Source organism: Haliaeetus albicilla, chromosome 12 (genome assembly GCF_947461875.1).
Source record: "Haliaeetus albicilla chromosome 12, bHalAlb1.1, whole genome shotgun sequence".
Lineage (NCBI taxonomy): Eukaryota > Metazoa > Chordata > Aves > Accipitriformes > Accipitridae > Haliaeetus > Haliaeetus albicilla.
Window position 1 is genome coordinate 10,536,984 of NC_091494.1, and position 17,383 is coordinate 10,554,366.

The window sequence follows — 17,383 nt, forward strand, 5'->3', positions numbered from 1 at the left end:
AGGCGGGGGCCACCGCGCAGCGCGACCTCCCTCCCGCCTCCGGGGGAGGGGCGGGCTGAGGCCGGGCCCCGCCGCCGCCCTCGCCGTTCCGGTTCCGGGCCGCGGGGCGGCCGAGGAGGGCAGCCGACCTCTTCCGGCCGCTCGGAGCGGGTGAGGCTGGGGCCGCGGGAGGGGGCTGTCCCGAGCGGGAGCCCCGGGGCTGGGGCCGGCAGGGCGGCGCGGCCCTGCGTGGCTCCCTCTTCCTGCGGCGCCGGCGGGGCTGGCCGCCTGCGCGCTGCCGACCGGGGCCGCGGCCGCCCGCAGCTGCGGTGCGGCCACCGGCGCCTTCCCCCGCGTTCGCTGGGGCCGCGGGCGGCCTTGGGGGAGGGGGTGGGGGGTGAGGGCGATGGTGTCCGGCGCGGGCGGGGTGTAGGCCGCTCAGTGCCCAGCGCTCGCCAGAAATTCCCGTCGCGGCTTTCCTAAGCGCGCCGGCCGGCGCCGCGGGGGGGACGGGGATGGGTTTGGAAGCCGAACGGGCGGCGGACAAAGACGGCCCCGTTCCGGCGCGCCGCTTCCGTGCCCGTGGGCCACAAAGGCCTGTCGGTGTCGGCCGGGCAGTGACGAGGCTCCGTCCCTTCTGCCTTCCCTGGCGGCCCGGTTTTCCTGCTGGTCGTTAATGCCCCGTGCTCTTGAGCGCTCTTAATCGTTGGTCAGTGTCTGAGGAATGATTTTTTTTTTTTTTTTTTTAAATTCTGTTTGCTCCTGCTGCGCGTTGTTCATTAAGGGCTCCGTTGTGGTTTTTTTAGATTTTTTTCCTTTTTTTTTTCTTTTTTTTTTTTTTTTTTTTTTTTTGAATGAGAGTGAGGACATAACGGGCGTCTATTGCCGTGGATGATCAGGAAGGTGTCCAGCCTGTCTCGGTAAGCCATGGCGTATCAGCTGTATAGAAACACCACGCTGGGGAACAGTCTTCAGGAGAGCCTGGATGAGCTCATACAGGTGCGTGTAGGGTTTACGGTCTGGGCAATTAGCTTGATAAAAAAGGCTAGTTATTAAAACGGCTTTGTGGTTGCTGTATCGGGGTACCTGTGGGCAACGTTTGAAAAACTTGCCCATTGAAATCAAAAGCTATTAGTGCTCCGTTCGTGTGGGAAGGCTTTTTCTTAACGTTCTAGATAAAGGAAAATGTTTTATGTAGGTGGCATAATCCCCTGTTGTGTGGCCCAGTCAGTGAACTGTTAGATTAATCTGGAATGCTGTAATTGAGTTCCTGCTCTTCTGATTGTTTCCAATGAATATTTATCAGAAGAAATCTTTGTGTAGCACAAAAAAAATCACGTTAGCACATTGTTTCTTCTCTCAGAGTTAAAATAGGAAAAAGGAAGTAAACACAGGAACATAATACTTCTGTAAGTTGTTCTTCTAGAGATCTGTTTCACATTAACTTTGTTTTGATGTTTTTGATTTTTATTGCATTTTTGAGTTTACTTTGAACCAACTCAAAACTGTTGGGTTTTTTTTTTTAAACTAGTCACAGCAAATCACGCCTCAGCTGGCCCTCCAGGTGCTACTTCAGTTTGATAAAGCTATAAATTCAGCACTGGCACAACGAGTCAGGAACAGAGTCAATTTCAGGGTAAGATAACAATATATAAAAGTTCTTCATGAGGTACACCAACTAAGCGTTGATGCAGAACATTGTTAAAAGCTGTGTGCTCTAAACAAAAGCTTAAGAAGGTTCATTTTGACTTTGCAATAATGACTTTTTACATTTATATTTATAATCTGTATGCAGTTGTAAGGCTTGTTAATCTTATTTTGCCAGGGATCTTTTGAAGGAATGCAAAAATCAGAAACAGATTTGCTGGGTGGATGAAAACAGGGGAGGGGCAAGAGGGAAATGCTCTGATGGGTAGCATTGCCATCCTCAGTGTCTTGCAGATGGGGAGAGAGACTTCTGCTTCTCTTAGTTATACCTAGCAGAAGTGAGATGAGGCCAGAATTTCAGCCACATCTGTAATGTGAAGAGAGACTACAGAGTTGTAGATCTACCTGTATGCAAGTCACTGGATCATTTTGTAGCTATTTTCTGTAGATATCATAGAAAAATAGGTTTGGGGGTTTTGCCCAGCCAGCCACCCTAATCAACGTCAGATAGCCAGCAAACTGTTAAATGTCAACTTGGTTGTAATTTTGAGAAAAAACCAAAACCAAAACAGTTGTCCTGTTAACTTATGTCCTATTACTTCCTCTACAGTCTATGCAGAATGCATTAATGAAGTGACGACTTAAGATTTTAAACCATATAGATGCGTTAAAAAGAGCGTAACTTTTCTTGAACACGCTTAATTTGCTTTGTCTATGTAACGTGGTATAGAAAACTGTTCAGAATGTGTTTACCGGATAAATTAAAAAAATGTTACTTGGAGCTTAAATTCAAGAGTATCAGTTTAAAATACGTGAAGGTGAAGGCCAAAAGGTTTACATATCAACATCCTCAGTAATAATGTCAAAGATGAGGCATACCCCTTTATGTCACATAGGTCAGTTTTGTCATGATTTTGTATTTAAACTATCGCTTTATTTAAACAATTGCAGAATTCACGTCTTGTTATGATCACTGCTGTAACTGATTTTTCTTATAGCCCATGCTTTAAGAAATCTTTTCTGATACTGATTCTTTATACACATTAGAAAAGTTATAAAGCTTCTTAGCGTACCTGTGAAGCTTCCCCTTGGATAGACTATAACGTCCCTACATGGTCTTGAAAATTTCAGCCACTGGAGGGCATTTAAACTACAGTTCTCCTCAGAACTGCTTGCTTGCCAAGTTTGTATGTATTCAGGTCCACAGTTGGCTTTATGGCAAACCTAGTTCTAGAGGTACATAGTTCAGTAGATAGTAAACGTCATATTTTCTGTTACTTTTGGGATGCATCCTATAGAAAATGTCTCTTGTCTTTTTAAAGGGGTCTCTGAATACGTACAGGTTCTGTGACAACGTATGGACATTTGTACTGAATGATGTTGAATTTAGGGAGGTCACTGAACTTGTGAAAGTGGATAAAGTGAAAATTGTAGCATGTGATGGAAAAAGTAAGTATGGAATATGATATAAATAAGCTGAAACACAAGACTTGATAATTTATAGAAAGCTTTGACCAAATGTCTGATTAAAGCTAGATTAATTGTATTCAGACAAAAGTAGGGCTCTGCACTCCCTTTAACATATGATGAGAAATGAAACAAAAGTAAGCTGAATGCTTCCCTAACTCATAAGCACTGAAATAGGAATGTGTTAGAGTTCCCAATGTTGTTGGGAAGTACATACTAGCAGAGCAATTAGAAAGCTGGAAATAATCTTAACTGAATTTCTGTGTGGTGATTTTTCTAGGATTAACCTGTTTGTTAGAACAGCACCATGTTTTATTGAATTCAAGGAGCGCTTCATCAGCCTGAGCAAGCAATTGTCCGAGAAAACTGTCTAAGCAGTTGTTCGCTGGATTTGATAGTAGACGACCCAAGCACATGAAAAGCTTGTGCTAGCATTTGCAAATCATATTGTAAGATTTATATATTGTTCAACAGGGCCACTGTATGTACACTGCTTATGGGAGTTTATGTTCCATATCTGCTTGACTGGATTACTTTTGTCAATGTTCCTTGAAATTCTTTACTGGAAAAAGTCATTGAGTGACTTTTGTGGCAAGCTGGTTTATAACTTTTAAGACCATTGATGTGGCAGAAGATTGCTAAAGATGTGTGAAATGGTGCCACTTTTTTCATTCCCGGGGAGTGATGCTAAAAGGAAGAACTGAGAATGGAAAAGGCTTTATTTAAATATACCCTAGACCTCTGAAACAGGTTCTTCATGGCTTCCTGATCCAGGTGTGATTAGAGTAGTCACTTCAAGTGACTTGTAGTTCTAAACAGTTGACAGAATTTATTGTTTGCTCAACTTCTGGTATTAGCCAAGCATAATCTTACTCTGTTTATTTTTTGTGTGCTTATTGTAGCTAGTAGAAGAAACCTTACTTTCCAAGTACTGATCGTTTTCACTCATGATAAAGTATGCAGATAAGATTTAAAGAACTAGGTGACTTAAAGTTGCTATTAACATTACGGCCTTTTTTCCCACCAGAATTTGACTTGCTAAAGGGATGTAGTAAACACTGACCTGTCTTTCTGCATATCCAAGTTACCTATTTTTTCCGTAGGTCTAAGAACAAGAAAGCAGTAATAGTAGTAATACCAGAAGTTGCACTGGTCTTAATTGGTGTGTCTGCCACAAGTTCAGAACAGAGACTTCCTCTCAGTTATTTTATGAAGATCATGCTCATTCTTGCATCTGTTTCAAAATGCATAATGAACTATAGCCCACACTCCATAGGAGTTTATGCTACTGGATGTGCAAACCCCTTTCTCAGATCATGTGATTTAGCCAGATGTGCTTGTGGCTGACTGCAGTGAAGTGTGTGTGTATCACTACAAGTTAAAGCAAAGCTCCTTGTATTCTTAATGCCTTAATAGCAAATGATGTGTGTGCACAACCTTGAAGTGTTGTGCTGGCCATTTTCAATGTTGCTAACTGAAGTGAAACAGCACAAGCAGTTCATGCATCGCATTGATAGCAGTGGAAGGAACTGGGTAGGTACAGAACATGTTCTAAAATGCTTGGGGAATGCTTTTGAGTTTGTGGAAGGTGTTAGAGAATGGTATTGGTTCTCTTTAATTTATATTCAGCTGTAGTGGGGGTATGTGTTACTCACTTTCTTTTTTCTTTCCTAGATACTGGTTCCAATACTGCAGAATGAATAGAACTGTGGTTTGTCTGCAATATTTTCTGTTGATACGCAGCACTTTCTGGAGAGAAGCATGGAAAGGGACTGTGTTCATACTTAATTCTTGTGATGCAGATGTGTTAATCCATACTAGAAAGCGTCACAGAATGACAGTGGAAGAAATACCTGTAGCATTTCTTCAGTTCACCTTATAGGGCATGAATACAATGTTACTTCTTTTTTTTTTTTAATTACAACTGATACTGTTGCCTTTTTTGTTCAAAATAATTTCTGTAATAAACTTTTATTTAAAAACTTGTGAATGAGTGATCATTGGAAAACTTTGTTTAAAAACAATCATTAATATAATATATTCTCTCAATATTGTCTAAGTGTGTTTAGAGTAATGTTGCAAATGCAAAGGTCTTTCAGTTACAGGGTTCTGAGTATGGTTGCACTGATTAGTATTGCAAGAAATGGCTGTTTCAGAATGATGGAGGAGGACATCAAAAAAGCTTAGCAGCTCATGCTGGCCAGTATATTTGTCTATTTTGTTACTGCATCTTTCTGTCTATAAATTTGTCCATTTGGTACCCTCTGCTAATAATATATTAATCCAAGTGTTAAAGTTATTGCACAGCTAATCAAATTGAAATAATGAAATTGAGTCTCATAAGATTGCACTATATTCTCAACAAATGTTAGTGCTGCTTGTTTTAATGTCTTGCTAATTGTTTTTTGTATTTATGTGGAATACATTTAATTGGGCACCTGGCCAAGAGGATTTCAGTGAAAGAGTTGAGCTACGAATTTTGAGATATCAAATAGATAACTTTGTTCTTTTTAGATATATACATTCCACTGAATAACTCCAATCAAGAAACCCTTAAAAATATTTTCTTCACTCTAAGTATGAATATAATATACTGACAGCTCATTTGTCCGACTTTACAGCAGTGACTGTTCCAGTGTGGTCATAGGAATGCCAGCTGCCTTATCAGTGTCAAATTAATTTATTTTTGACAGTAGGCTACTTATAGACCACTAGAAACTGGAAACCATACAGAAGAAAAGTCGGGGGTAACAGTTTTCAGATCAGTCTAAATCTTTAGTTTGTGCTGAAACTGGAGCATAATTTACATGTTGAAAGCTTTACATGTCAGTGGCCCAGTCTATTAAAGTAATAAAGCTTTAGTATCTCTTCTAATACCTTTCCAGACTGATAGGTTACGGTTCTCTAAATCCTACCTTTGGACATCAAAAGATACATATTTAGGTTTTGGTTAACTTCTGCTTCCCTCACTTCAAGTGAGAAAGGAGTTCACAGACTTGCTTGCTAGACTGTTCCAAGTATTATGTTTACCATTGATTTTTTTGTCTTGTATCTATGCTAAATGTCCTTTGCTGCAAACTGCAGATTGGTAAGTAACCATTTTTGAAACCAGAAGAACAGACTATTGCTCTCATTTGAACAGCACAGTAAGTATCTGTTGAGGTCATTGCAAATGTGTATCTGTACCATGGTTTTCTCTTTTTCTACATCAGACTCAATCTTGTAGTTTTAAACACTTTTTTATTCCTAATAGTCATGTGGTAAACTGAATTTCAGCCCTTACAAGTATAAAAGTTTGCTGTTCCTACCTCCAACTCTTTGCAGTCTCTTCCTGTCTCTGGACAGAAACTTCTCAATCTCCAGTTCTCTGTAGCCTTTGGACTCCCTCCTAATGCAAATAATTATATATCTGATTTTGTTCCAATTAAGTGTGCATTAGCATATTTACTATAGCATTTTTCTATTAAAAATATTTAATAGAGAAGCACAGTTGTACTGATGATGTGAGGTTACTGTGTGGAATGGATTAACGTTTGCATTTCATTGATACTCCTTTATCAGATTTGTGTTTCAACAGTTGCATACTACAACTGTAGCACTCCCAGGCTTACTGCTACCTTAGCTGTTAATTGAAAGGAAAAGAAATTTTAACTGAAAAAGAAAATAATGTAATGAATATATATATACTAAGAAAAATTACAAATTAAGGGAGAAATTGTGTTGACAAAGATGTCTGCTACTTAGTCATCAGTGAAATTCAAATCAATGTGAGCAGGAACCAGAAATTACTACGTTCATAATTCAGGACAACTTTACCGACTTTTTTAAAAAAAGATTAGTCCCATTGAAGCTCTAGACTTGGTCCATTGGAAGGAGAAGGTGATGGGATACTCCCTGTGCTGATGCATAATAGTAATACTTGGAATTGTATACCCTGCTTATCTGGTGGTTCCTATTTGGCTTAAAAACTGAGATTTTAATATTGCCTTGCCTTATAAGGAAGCATTTGAAAAGGAGATGGACATTCTGAAATGAATTTAAATGCTCTGTACCCGAGTCTTACTGTACCGAAAAAATGGGCAAATGCTTAAGTGACGCTGATGTTCTTGATTAGCTTGTTTACCCCGAGTTAGGTGAGTGGCAAAAAGTGACACACATGAAATATATATTAAATGTTATGGATGCTTCTGAACTGTTCTAAGATTTTTCCTTTTGCTAATAATAATGTAGTCTTAAAAGAGATGCACAACAGACTTTAAAGATTTTTGGAGCAACTGGAATGGTTGGGGACAGGAAGCAATCTGTTCCTGGGCACAGTGATAACAAAGGCTGCATGCTGTGGAAATCCGTGTAATTTAGTCTGTGTGAAAGGCTACGAAGCACGCACGAATGGGGAGTAAGGGAATGTTTTAGATGAAACGGCAAACAAATGAGTAGGAACAAGTGGGCAGGCATAACATACATTTCTGTAATCTAGACATTTCTCTCTCAAGCTGAAAGTCTGAGAAGGCCTTTAATACAAAACAAGAAGAGAGAAGTTACCAAACAAAAACTGAAGGAAAGAAAGGCAAACATGTACCCTGAATCTTTTGGATTGCTGCTGCCTGGCTAATTATTGGTGGTATTAAAAGCTTTATTTCACATCTGGTTAATGTTTTAATATCACTGTTTAAAATTTTCTGGTAACGTAGGGTAGCTCCATTTGGTTATGGCAAATGCATCAAGCTGTTGTTCTGCAAACCAGTTGTTTTCCACTCATGGCAGAATCCTTGTCTTCTGTGTACTCCATTTAATTTACAAAATACATATTTTGTTATAAGTTTGACTACTTTTTTTCCCCTAAAATTAGCTTACATATGCATCTTCTGTCTCCATGACAGTCCAGTGTTAGGCAGTGCAGGTATCTGGTATTTTTGCATCTGTGGGATGTTTCTAGGACATGGAATTCAAATTTGGAGGCCTATAGACTACTGAGTTTATCTGGGTACACAAAGAATACTTGAACTTCTGTGACCAATGCTATTCTTTGTTCTTGTGGTCTGTTGTCCGTGAAAGCCAAAGGACAATCTGTGCATATGCAACAGAGAAGCATTTGGCACCCTTGTTCCTTGCACAGTTATGTTACAGTGCAGAAGCTCTAGGTATCACTTCTTTAGTGTTTATATGTTCAGTGAATATACTGTTGAAAACTGCAGAAGTTAGTGTTGGTTTTGTGTATGTGAAGAAACAACATGCATAAGGGTTGCTTTATGGTTTAAAGCTTCTAAAGTAAACTTCACAGAAGTCTGGTGTTCCAACCTGATCTGTCTTTTTCCCTGTATTTTGTTTGGAAATACTCTAATACTCTCTGTTCCTAGCTCACCTCTAGTCTGTCTGTCTCGTTTCTAAACTATCCTTTTTTCTTAAAACTCCCCATTCAGCATGAAGTATTTACCCTGTTGACTCCGCCATCTCTTTAGAAAATGGCTCTTTAGGCATACTGAAGTGTAAATAATTCTTGGGAATAACCTTTTTGATGTCTAGAATTGCTCCAGTGATGCCTCGGGAAGTATCCACCTATGGGATGAAGACTGCTGCCTGCTCCCTGCAGAAGAGAAGTTTGCCTATGCTTCTGGAGGAATTAATTCCTTCAAACCTCACAGCTGTCAACGCAAGCTCTTACACTAGCTTGGCAGCACACATTCTTTTTGACCTTAACCATGTTTCTGGGATGGTGTTTGTCCAGGCTCTGGATCTGCTACTGCTGTGGAGACTGTTTCAATTCACTGAAGGAGAGGGGAGCAAAAAAAAAGGTAGGGGGATCTGGTGCCAATATTCTTCCTGCTTTTTATTGCTTTAGTCTCCGTAACTTTCTTGCCACTTGTTATTTTTTGTGTTTGAATTTCAGCTCCGTGTTCATATGATTAACATGCTTTCGTGGTCTTGGAAGATTTGTTGGACTTTCACCTAGAAGTGTTAACTGCACTTTTGTTATACTATGCTATTTTAATATCCAGTGGAAGACAAATGATCTCACTTGCTACAGCATCAGCATACTTGCTGATGCCTATTTGGTTCTTCCTTGCCTATAGTGTTATGGACCAATTAATTTATTTGGGTTTTTTGTTGATTTTCTTCAGAAAGGTCACAGTTGCTTCTGCCTATGGGTAGCAGAGAGAAAGTAAAAGATACCTTTGCACCCTGGCCTTGAGTTGGAATGGATGTTTCTATTTAGAAAGTAAGTTAACTAGAGGTGAAGAAAAGGAAAGAATAAACACCAACACAGACGTGTCTGTGCATGACTGCCTGTGTTTAAACACGGCTTCCAAGAAAAAGGATTTTGTGAGTTCCGTAAGTGCGCAAAACAGGAGGTTATCTGAAGTAAGCTGTTTGCTCAGTCAGAGGTGCCAATACCTGACTTTAAATGTTATCAGAGAGACACAAATTAAAGGAAAAGTGCAGAGCAGGAAGAATTTATGATTAATTCCTAGAAGACAAGTTTATCAGGATCATTATGTACTTTTACATCATGACTAGGTACAATAAGGTAGATGAGAGTTACTCAAAATACAGATATTTGGTTTTAAGGATCTCAGCAGCTTAGGAGGTAGTATTTCAGTTAAGGTACTAGTGACTTGGTTTTGCTTTTTTGTATTCTAAAAGTTCCAGGCTGCAGGGGAGAAAAGTAGGAGCATGGTAAAAAGCATTTTAACTTCAGTAAGACTGTACTGGGAGATGCGGACTTTTCCTTCACTGTAACTTGAAGGGTAACATTTGTTAGGAAAATAGCTTTTCTCAAAGATAAATTTACTGTATAAATTAGCCATTATGGCTTAGTAGGTAGTAAGTCACAGATACAATAATATTTTGCTTTTCACCTTGTGCTAAAAGAGCCTGCACCCTCCAAGGAAGTGGAAAATAGGAAAATAGTTCACTGAGAGTCTAGTTAATGTTTCATGGTCACTGCTGTTGCAGTCAAAAGAAAAAGGACACCCTAACCCAGTTCCCTGAATCAATTTTACTCATGACTGCAAATACTTTACTGGTATTTTGTTCCCACAGGTCATGTTTGCTTCTAGTTTGTTCAGAATTTATTACCCGGTTTCCTCTGAATTTATTTCAATTGACCCATGTCTTTATGGGTCATATGATCATATAGAACATGAAAGAAATGCAAAGCAAGAAGGAAATAGACCCTCCTAACTAGAGTTAAGAAGAGCTGTTCGTGGACCTGCTGTGTAAATAGGCATTATGCCAGTTTCAGCTCACATTAGGTTGTTCTTGTAAAAATAAAGTGAAAACTACTTGGAAATAAAGTATAAATTAAAGCCAGGTGCTTAAAAAAAAAGTTATTAGATTTCAGAATTATAGTTTCATCTTCCTTATGTGCATATCTTGAAAGCTAAGTGGCAATTTGCAACATATTTCCTCCTTAAACACTGGTGGTTTATTTAAAGTTCAGGTGGTTAGCTAACAGTTGACTGTAAACTGAAGTGTCAGAAGTAAATTTTCATCCTCTCACTGGACAAAGTTAACACTAATATTTCTGATATGACTGTATGTCAAATTTGGATAGCCAAAGATTTTACTGATGAAGTTCATATGGGTTTTAGCCTATTTTTTAGAAGTGATACTATATTCTGATATGCAAATGCTACTTTGGGCTACAGCTTGTCCTACTCTATTTGAAGTTTATTCTTTTTTCAGTTCTGCAGCTAACCTTGGCAAGTTACAACCTTTCTTTGTGCCCTGTTGCCAGTTTTCTAAGATGCTAGCTACCTTATTTCGAAGACACTTTTAGATCTCTGGAATACTAAGTTATATATTAGGGTTGAGTGATATTTTTTTATTGTCATTTGTAATGGTAAGGAGACAAAAATTTTTTTTTTCTTTTTCTTTTCTGTATCACTGATTTGACACGTGACTGCACTCATAAATCTGATATTTCTAATGCCTTTGGAAGAGGAAATGCTGAGAACATTCCTTTGTAAGAATCTTTTTGTCTTAGTCACCTTCTGAATTTGGGAGTAGTCTTGTTCTTTCAGAAGGAATTAAGTTACTACTAAAAGGAGAGGGTGAGCTGAAAATAAGATATGCCTTTGGTTTTGGAAGCAAATAATCTGAGAGAACTTGTGAGTAGTAACACCAACAGAAACTGAAAATTTTCTTTGAATCAAGAAAATTGGATGTTGGAAGTTCACAAGTTGTTTGCATCTCCAGATACTAATGCCAGAACATGCGTTTTCGTACAAATCCATGATCTCTTTGAATGGAGAAGGCTGTGTCAGCTATGTTGTTAGGTAACTGCTGTCCCTCTTAAGTGTGTCGCCAAGCTGGTTTTTTGGTATGCTGGTTTCACCTGAGGCCTTCATATTCTATGGGCAAGCTCTTTCAAATGTGGATAATTGCTTAGATTCTCTGTCTCCGGGTCTAACCTGGAAGAGCAGAGACTGTAACAAGTAACATTAAAAGAAAAATTATGTTGACTTTGCTAAAAGACTTAACATGGAATAGATTTGAAGTGGTGCTTTTTTTTCCACCCTCCAGATCTAAATACTTGTCACTGTCTCTCCATCTGTAACATTTTTTTTGTCAGGGCAGTGTCTGTCAATAGTAGATGAAACACTGTTATTTAAATAGTATCTACAAGCAATACTCCATATTTCTCAGAGAAGAAACAGCTGAAGAAGTTAAACATATTTACAGAGTGAAGGGGATAAAAATTACTGTTAACAAATCTGTAAGTAACCTGTAAATACATATATCTTTCTTTACAGGTACATTTGCAAAATAATAGAGAGGTTCCTCTCTCAACAATCTTTCACTATTTCAGGCTGTGTTCCTTCCACCCCCCAAACACCTTTTCACTTTTTGTAGGTGCTCAGAAGGTTCTTTGAGGAAAAAAAATATTTAGATCTTCTTACAGATATCCATTTCATGGATGAGTTTGGTTTTGATGTAATTCCTTAGAATAGAGAAGTATGGGGTTTGGGTTTGTTTGGTTGGTTTTTTTTCCTCCATGAATATGAACCTTTTTTCTCTATTTTCCAAGGAAAAAAGACAACACCTTGCCATAGTCAGAAACGCACTGACCCCGGTCTGCCTGATTTAGTCCGGAAACTTGAACAACTACCCCAATCCCCCAATGAACCACTGGCAGTAGTTTACCATTTGGGGCTAATATGTATTAACTTCAAGTAAATGGAAGGGCTCCAACAAGGAAAATCAGATTAGGCAGCAGTGGTTAGATGCAGTCTTCTGTGTTGGGAGACTTGAGTTTTTACCCTGAGTCTGCAGAGAAGTTTTGTTCTAAACCAATGTACTGGACATGGAGATGTTTGCTATTTAATGTTGAATTTGCTGCTGAAGCCATTTTAAAATTCTCTCTGTTACTATCAGGTTCACATAAAGCTTTAATCTCTGTTCTAGCAAATGTCTCTTTATGGAAGTTGGAAAGAGTTTTCCACTGGGACCAGCAATCCTATCACTTTATTTGCTCTTTTTGAATAAACAAATGTCCAATGATATTTGACACACATTGGGTGATTACGTTCAAGAGCTTTTCTTGCCAGTAGTTGGGATTTTTGCCTATAATGTTTGCTGTGAAATCACCATGGCATTTTAAAAATCAGCATTTTACAACCAAGTTCATTTTAAAATGTCTAACAAAATTGCAATGATGCACCTTTTCAAGTCAGTTATTTCATCTTCTCATCCTATTTAAATTAGTGTTTTCAAGATCTGTGTGATTGCAGTCTTAACTTCCTCTAAATGTAGCTGGGTGCTATGGAATTGCTTCAGATGTTCTTTGTATAATGCTAATTCTCCACTGGAGACCTTGAATTTATGAAGGTGAGAGTGTTTACTGACAAAAAAATTACTTGAAGATTTTTTGGTAGTTCAAAGACAAATGAATTAGTCCCTCAGCATTATAGGTAATGAAAAGCTGTTGGATCCATGGAAAGTGGCTGGCTTTAATGTGAGAAGGTGGGAAAAATACATGTGAGTGAAATACAGAAGTTCACAAATCTTTCAGCTTCTAGAAACTTAAGAAAACAATGTGTTGGATGATTGCTTTGTTCATCTAAAAGGCCAGGTACACTACTGGATACAGCAATTATATTACCGAGAGCACTCCTCACAAAAATCTCTTTTCCAGGGGGAGGGAAAGAGAGAGGATGTTGCAAAAATGTAGGTTTGCACACCATTAACTACATAAGCATCCCTCTCCCTGTATTACAGATGGAGAAGTAGGGTGTGGAGGGGTTAATCGGTTTAATGGCTCTGCCTAGGAGCACAACCAGTCCTCCTCAGAGGACTACAGAATACCAAAGAGCCATCTATTTTAGTATATTTGATTTTATTGAAGGATATTTTTTTTTAATGGCTAATAGCTATTGACAGAATTTAAACGGATGCAAAAGCAGTAGCCAGATGCTAAGCTGAGCAGTGCAGCAGGTGCCAGGAGTCTGTGGCCTGGGAGTGCTTTGTAGAAAAGCAAATTAATTGTAGTTTCAGCTCTGCTTGTAGCAGGACGTGGAGTCACCGTGGTCCATGACCTGGCCCTGCCTGTCTACAACAAGAAGCCCTGGGGTCACTTTTGCCAACAGGCTGTAGGAGAATGGAAAAACACACTACCCCCGTTTCTTTAAGACGGTCTGTCAGAAAGCTGCCTGGGGTGCCGGGCGGGAGACCGCACCCCGCACGGCGTCTCTGAGGAGAAGCCCGCGCGTCGGGGGAGAGTGGAGGGGAGGAGGCAGGGCAGGGGAGGCTGAGCCCTCCCGCCCTTCGACACTGGGCATTCCCTCCGCCGGGGCGCCCCGTCCGTACGCCCCCCCCCCCCTCCCCCTCGGCCGCAGCGCAGCTCTTCCGACCGTTAGCTACCTCGCGCGCCCGCCGGCTCCGAGCGGCCGACTTCTCCTCAGGGGACCGCCCAGGCGCCCGCGCCCTCCCGCCGCGCGGAAAGATTGCTCCGCCGGCGCGGGTAACGCGGAGGCGCGCATCCCTCCTCACGACAGGGGTCTCCCGCCGTCCCTGAGGCGCTGCCGGCTGCGACTCGCCTACGGGAGGAGGCAGGTGCTGGCGAGGGTCTCCGCGGCTTCCCCTCAGAGCCCCCGGCCGTAGAGGGCCTTGTGGCGCAGGTGCTCCTCGAGACACTGGATGGCGGCGTTGTCCACGAGGGGGTCGAACTTGTTGGCCAAGAGGTGGTGCTGCTGGAGCAGCCAGGGCACGTCGCCCGCCCCGTAGATGCAGACGGCGCGCTGGTGCTGGCCGGCGCAGGGCGGGTAGGGCGCGCCCTTGCTGGTGTCGCCCTCCAGGTACTGCCACTTGACCAGGCGGGGCAGGGCGTTCATGTCCGAGAGCTGGAACTTGTCATTCTGGGGCATGGCGCCCGGCACGCCGGGCATGCGGTTGAGGGTGGCCCAGACGTGTTCGTCGGGGCTGTAGGTGTCCTTGGCCCACTCGAGGAACTGCTGCGCCGTGGGGTTCTCAAAGATGTACTGCACGAAGGCCCGTGTGACCACAATGTACGCGTTGCCCGTGAACATGGGATAGTTGTGCGGTGGCGGCGGTTTCTCTGTGGCTGTCCGGAAGATGAACTTCCCCACTTCGTGGTGGTACCGCCAGCGCTCCTGCTTGGGGCCCGAGGCCTTCTCCGACTCCATGCTGTTCTGCCCCTGCAGCACCTTCAGGGCACGGACGATCTCGATGTTGGTCTTGATGGGGAAATCAGTGCCGCAGGTGTTGAGGACGTAGCGCCACGGCATGGGGCTCCGCAGCAGGTCCTGCATGCAGTTGAGGTCAGCCTGCAGCCGGGACCAGGAGGCATACACCACCTCTTCCAAGCGGCTCGCCACAAAGACGTTGCGGAAGCAGGCTGCGATGGCCCGCACGGCCTCTTGGAAGGCGGCCGGGGACTTGCTGTCAATGTGGACGCAGTAGACGTTCTGGGGGGCGTAGAGGGAGCGCAGGAGCCGCTCAAACATGTCGATTTTGTTGTGGATGACCATGGAGTAGGCGATGGGGAACTCCGCCTCCTCCTGGCTCAGCGGGAACTCGATGAATCGCCGGGTCTCCTTGAAGTTGCTGCAGTCCTTAGTCATGTTCAGGTACTCGCCGGGCGTCAGGGAAGCCCTTCTGTTCGCAACCTCCAGGTTGCTGAGCTGGGCCTCCCGGATGGCTTTCTCATCGCCGCGGACGATCCCCGAGCAGTTGATCCTCCTGCCGGGGGAGAGCTCCAGCGCCTGGTAGAGGCGCTCGCGGCAGCGGGGGTGGGCGGCGGCGTCCGGGTGGGCGGCGGGGCAGGGCCGGGTGGCGCTGCGCAGCGCCACGGCGGCGGCCAGCAGCAGGGAGCTGAGCAGCACCGCGCAGCGCCGCCGCGCCTGCAGGGGGGTCCTGTCGCACAGCCGCATGCCCCCGCGGCGGCGGCGGCGGCGGGCGCGGCCGGCTCCCTCGCGCGCCGCGCCGCCACGTGCGGCCCGCCCTCCCTGCCCCGCCGCTCGGGGGCGAAGCGCTGCCCGACCACCAACCCCCCCGCCCCCCCCCGCCGCCCCCCGCCCGCCCGCGGCTGCCTTGCCTCGGTGGCTCTGGTCTTGCCTCTTAGGTGGACTTTATTGAGGGCGCCGGAGCCGGTGCCGAGCGAAGAGTAACCTGACAGCCTGGGTGCCTGCTTCCTGGGTAGTGGTAAAAGAGTGGCACGGCGATCTCTGCTTAGCCGCAGGTGAATAACAGGTGAATAAAAGGAAGTCTCCTCCTTCCCCGTGGCGTGATTGCGTTTGGTTTTATCAGCGCTGGAGGTGGTTGTGTATCTTGTATGTCTGTTTAAAAGAAGGTGTTTTATCTTACCCCTGTCCAGTGCGTAATGCAAGGAAAATTCCTTTAGAATGCCAACCCCGTGAAACACGCTTTAAAAAAAAGACTTTACTAGATGACTTTGGGACCTAACCTGCTTTTCCAGTGTTCAGATCATTCCAACTTTAAAAAAAAAAAAGTTGAAACACGCTTTTAAAAAAAGACTTTACTAGATGACTTTGGGATCTAACCTGCTTTTCCAGTGTTCTGATCATTCCAACTTACAGGTCAAGGGAGTGGTGGCCGTAGTGCTGTAGCCTAGAAGCCCAGCCGCAACAAGCTTTCTGCTGGCCTGGAGCATTTTGAGCTTTAGTGAAGGATTATTGCAAACGATGTTGGACAGCTGGGTGAAGTGGAATCTCTGCTTCTACAGTGGAAGCAGCGGGTGAAGATAGAGGCTGTGGTTTAGAAATAATTTGCCACAAAGTGTCCGCTTAAAGCAAGGAGTGAGAGAATATTGGTGGAGAGCGTCAGGTCCTCCTGCATGCCCCTATATGGACATCCTGGCTGAGTAAGTATCACTTAATAGAAAAAGAGGGATAACTGTGAGTGACTAAAATACGCCTTGTGCTGTGATGAACAAAATAATGTCCCCAAGGTTTTGCAGTCATCCCAAGCCACTTTGTAGTTTGAACAAAACATGGTATTTGGTACCATGTTTGTAAAAAAGGGCCAGTTTCAATGATGAGTCAAAATTTCTAAGATTATGCAAACCAAGGTGTATTTCTTTTAAATTTTTTTTTTCTTTCTCCAGATGCATCAAGGAACCAAACTCACAGAACCTGTAGCTGGACTGAGGACAGTTGATGTAAGTGTAGCTCTGCACGGGTTCTAGAAAACAGCAGCAGTTACTTCCCCAATTTAAAAACTAAGATTATTTGTTGAATTATTAGCTTTACCCAATTTGGTAAATAATTGTCTTAGACATCTGTGGTCCAGAAATTCTAATGGGCATTATGAAAGGCAATGATGTGATACATACAGTATTTCCCATATGCACAGATGTCAGTTCGCTTGTGCTGAGTACCAAAGTGAATGTGCTTGGGAGAAACACGGGGAAAAATGGCTTGGGAATGTAAACAAGATGCTAGATGGGCCAGCTGCTTTCTCGGTGCGAGGAAGACATTAATCCCATTTATATGTGTACTTAGCTCCTGAAATTTATTTCTAAGGTATGTTCAGCTTGCACTAGAGAGTTTGTTCACCTGAACAATTTCAAAGCACCTGAGGAAAGGTACTTTCCAAGAAACTCTTGGAATAGGACAATGATAATCCTCTCAGTGCATCTGCTGCACTTCCAAGCAGCTCCTCCCATTCAGGTCACCTCTGCTAGACTGTATCTTTGCAGTATTGTATGGGGGGACGGCAAGTTCTTGTAGTCTTGGGATTTTCTTTTTCTAAAGCAATGTCTTTATATTGATCCTCTACTCTGATTTCAGTACACAGATACCCTCTTTCA

At 42.9% G+C, this 17,383-nt stretch overlaps 2 protein-coding genes across 3 annotated transcripts; one reads left to right on the plus strand and one right to left on the minus strand.

The window, feature by feature from the left end:
* The first annotated feature begins 38 nt into the window (after positions 1 to 38).
* Positions 39 to 5,079, plus strand: GTF2A2 (general transcription factor IIA subunit 2). 2 transcript variants are annotated; one of them, XM_069798015.1, is made up of 5 exons: positions 39 to 150; positions 839 to 978; positions 1,511 to 1,615; positions 2,949 to 3,075; positions 4,768 to 5,079. In XM_069798015.1, the coding sequence occupies exons 2-5, from the start codon at positions 907 to 909 to the stop codon at positions 4,791 to 4,793; spliced, it is 330 nt and encodes a 109-aa protein (XP_069654116.1). In that variant the 5' UTR covers positions 39 to 150; positions 839 to 906; the 3' UTR covers positions 4,794 to 5,079. The 2 variants fall into 2 exon arrangements, with proteins under 2 accessions (XP_069654116.1, XP_069654117.1); XM_069798016.1 differs by lacking the exon at positions 39 to 150 and adding an exon at positions 422 to 688.
* An 8,911-nt stretch (positions 5,080 to 13,990) lies between these two features.
* GCNT3 (glucosaminyl (N-acetyl) transferase 3, mucin type) lies at positions 13,991 to 15,541 on the minus strand. Its single transcript, XM_069799613.1, has one exon. It carries the CDS (start codon positions 15,483 to 15,485, stop codon positions 14,178 to 14,180), a length of 1,308 nt encoding a protein of 435 aa, XP_069655714.1. The 5' UTR covers positions 15,486 to 15,541; the 3' UTR covers positions 13,991 to 14,177.
* Between the last annotated feature and the right edge of the window lie 1,842 nt (positions 15,542 to 17,383).

Bases quoted from the DNA above. Each gene is read 5' to 3' on its own strand.
- GTF2A2 (XM_069798015.1), top strand. From the start codon at position 907: ATGGCGTATCAGCTGTATAGAAACACCACGCTGGGGAACAGTCTTCAG. The intron at 1,616-2,948 runs GTAAGATAACAA...GTCTTTTTAAAG, and splicing joins GGAACAGAGTCAATTTCAGG to GGGTCTCTGAATACGTACAG. The intron at 3,076-4,767 runs GTAAGTATGGAA...TTTCTTTCCTAG, and splicing joins TGTAGCATGTGATGGAAAAA to ATACTGGTTCCAATACTGCA.
- GCNT3 (XM_069799613.1), bottom strand. From the start codon at position 15,485: ATGCGGCTGTGCGACAGGACCCCCCTGCAGGCGCGGCGGCGCTGCGCG.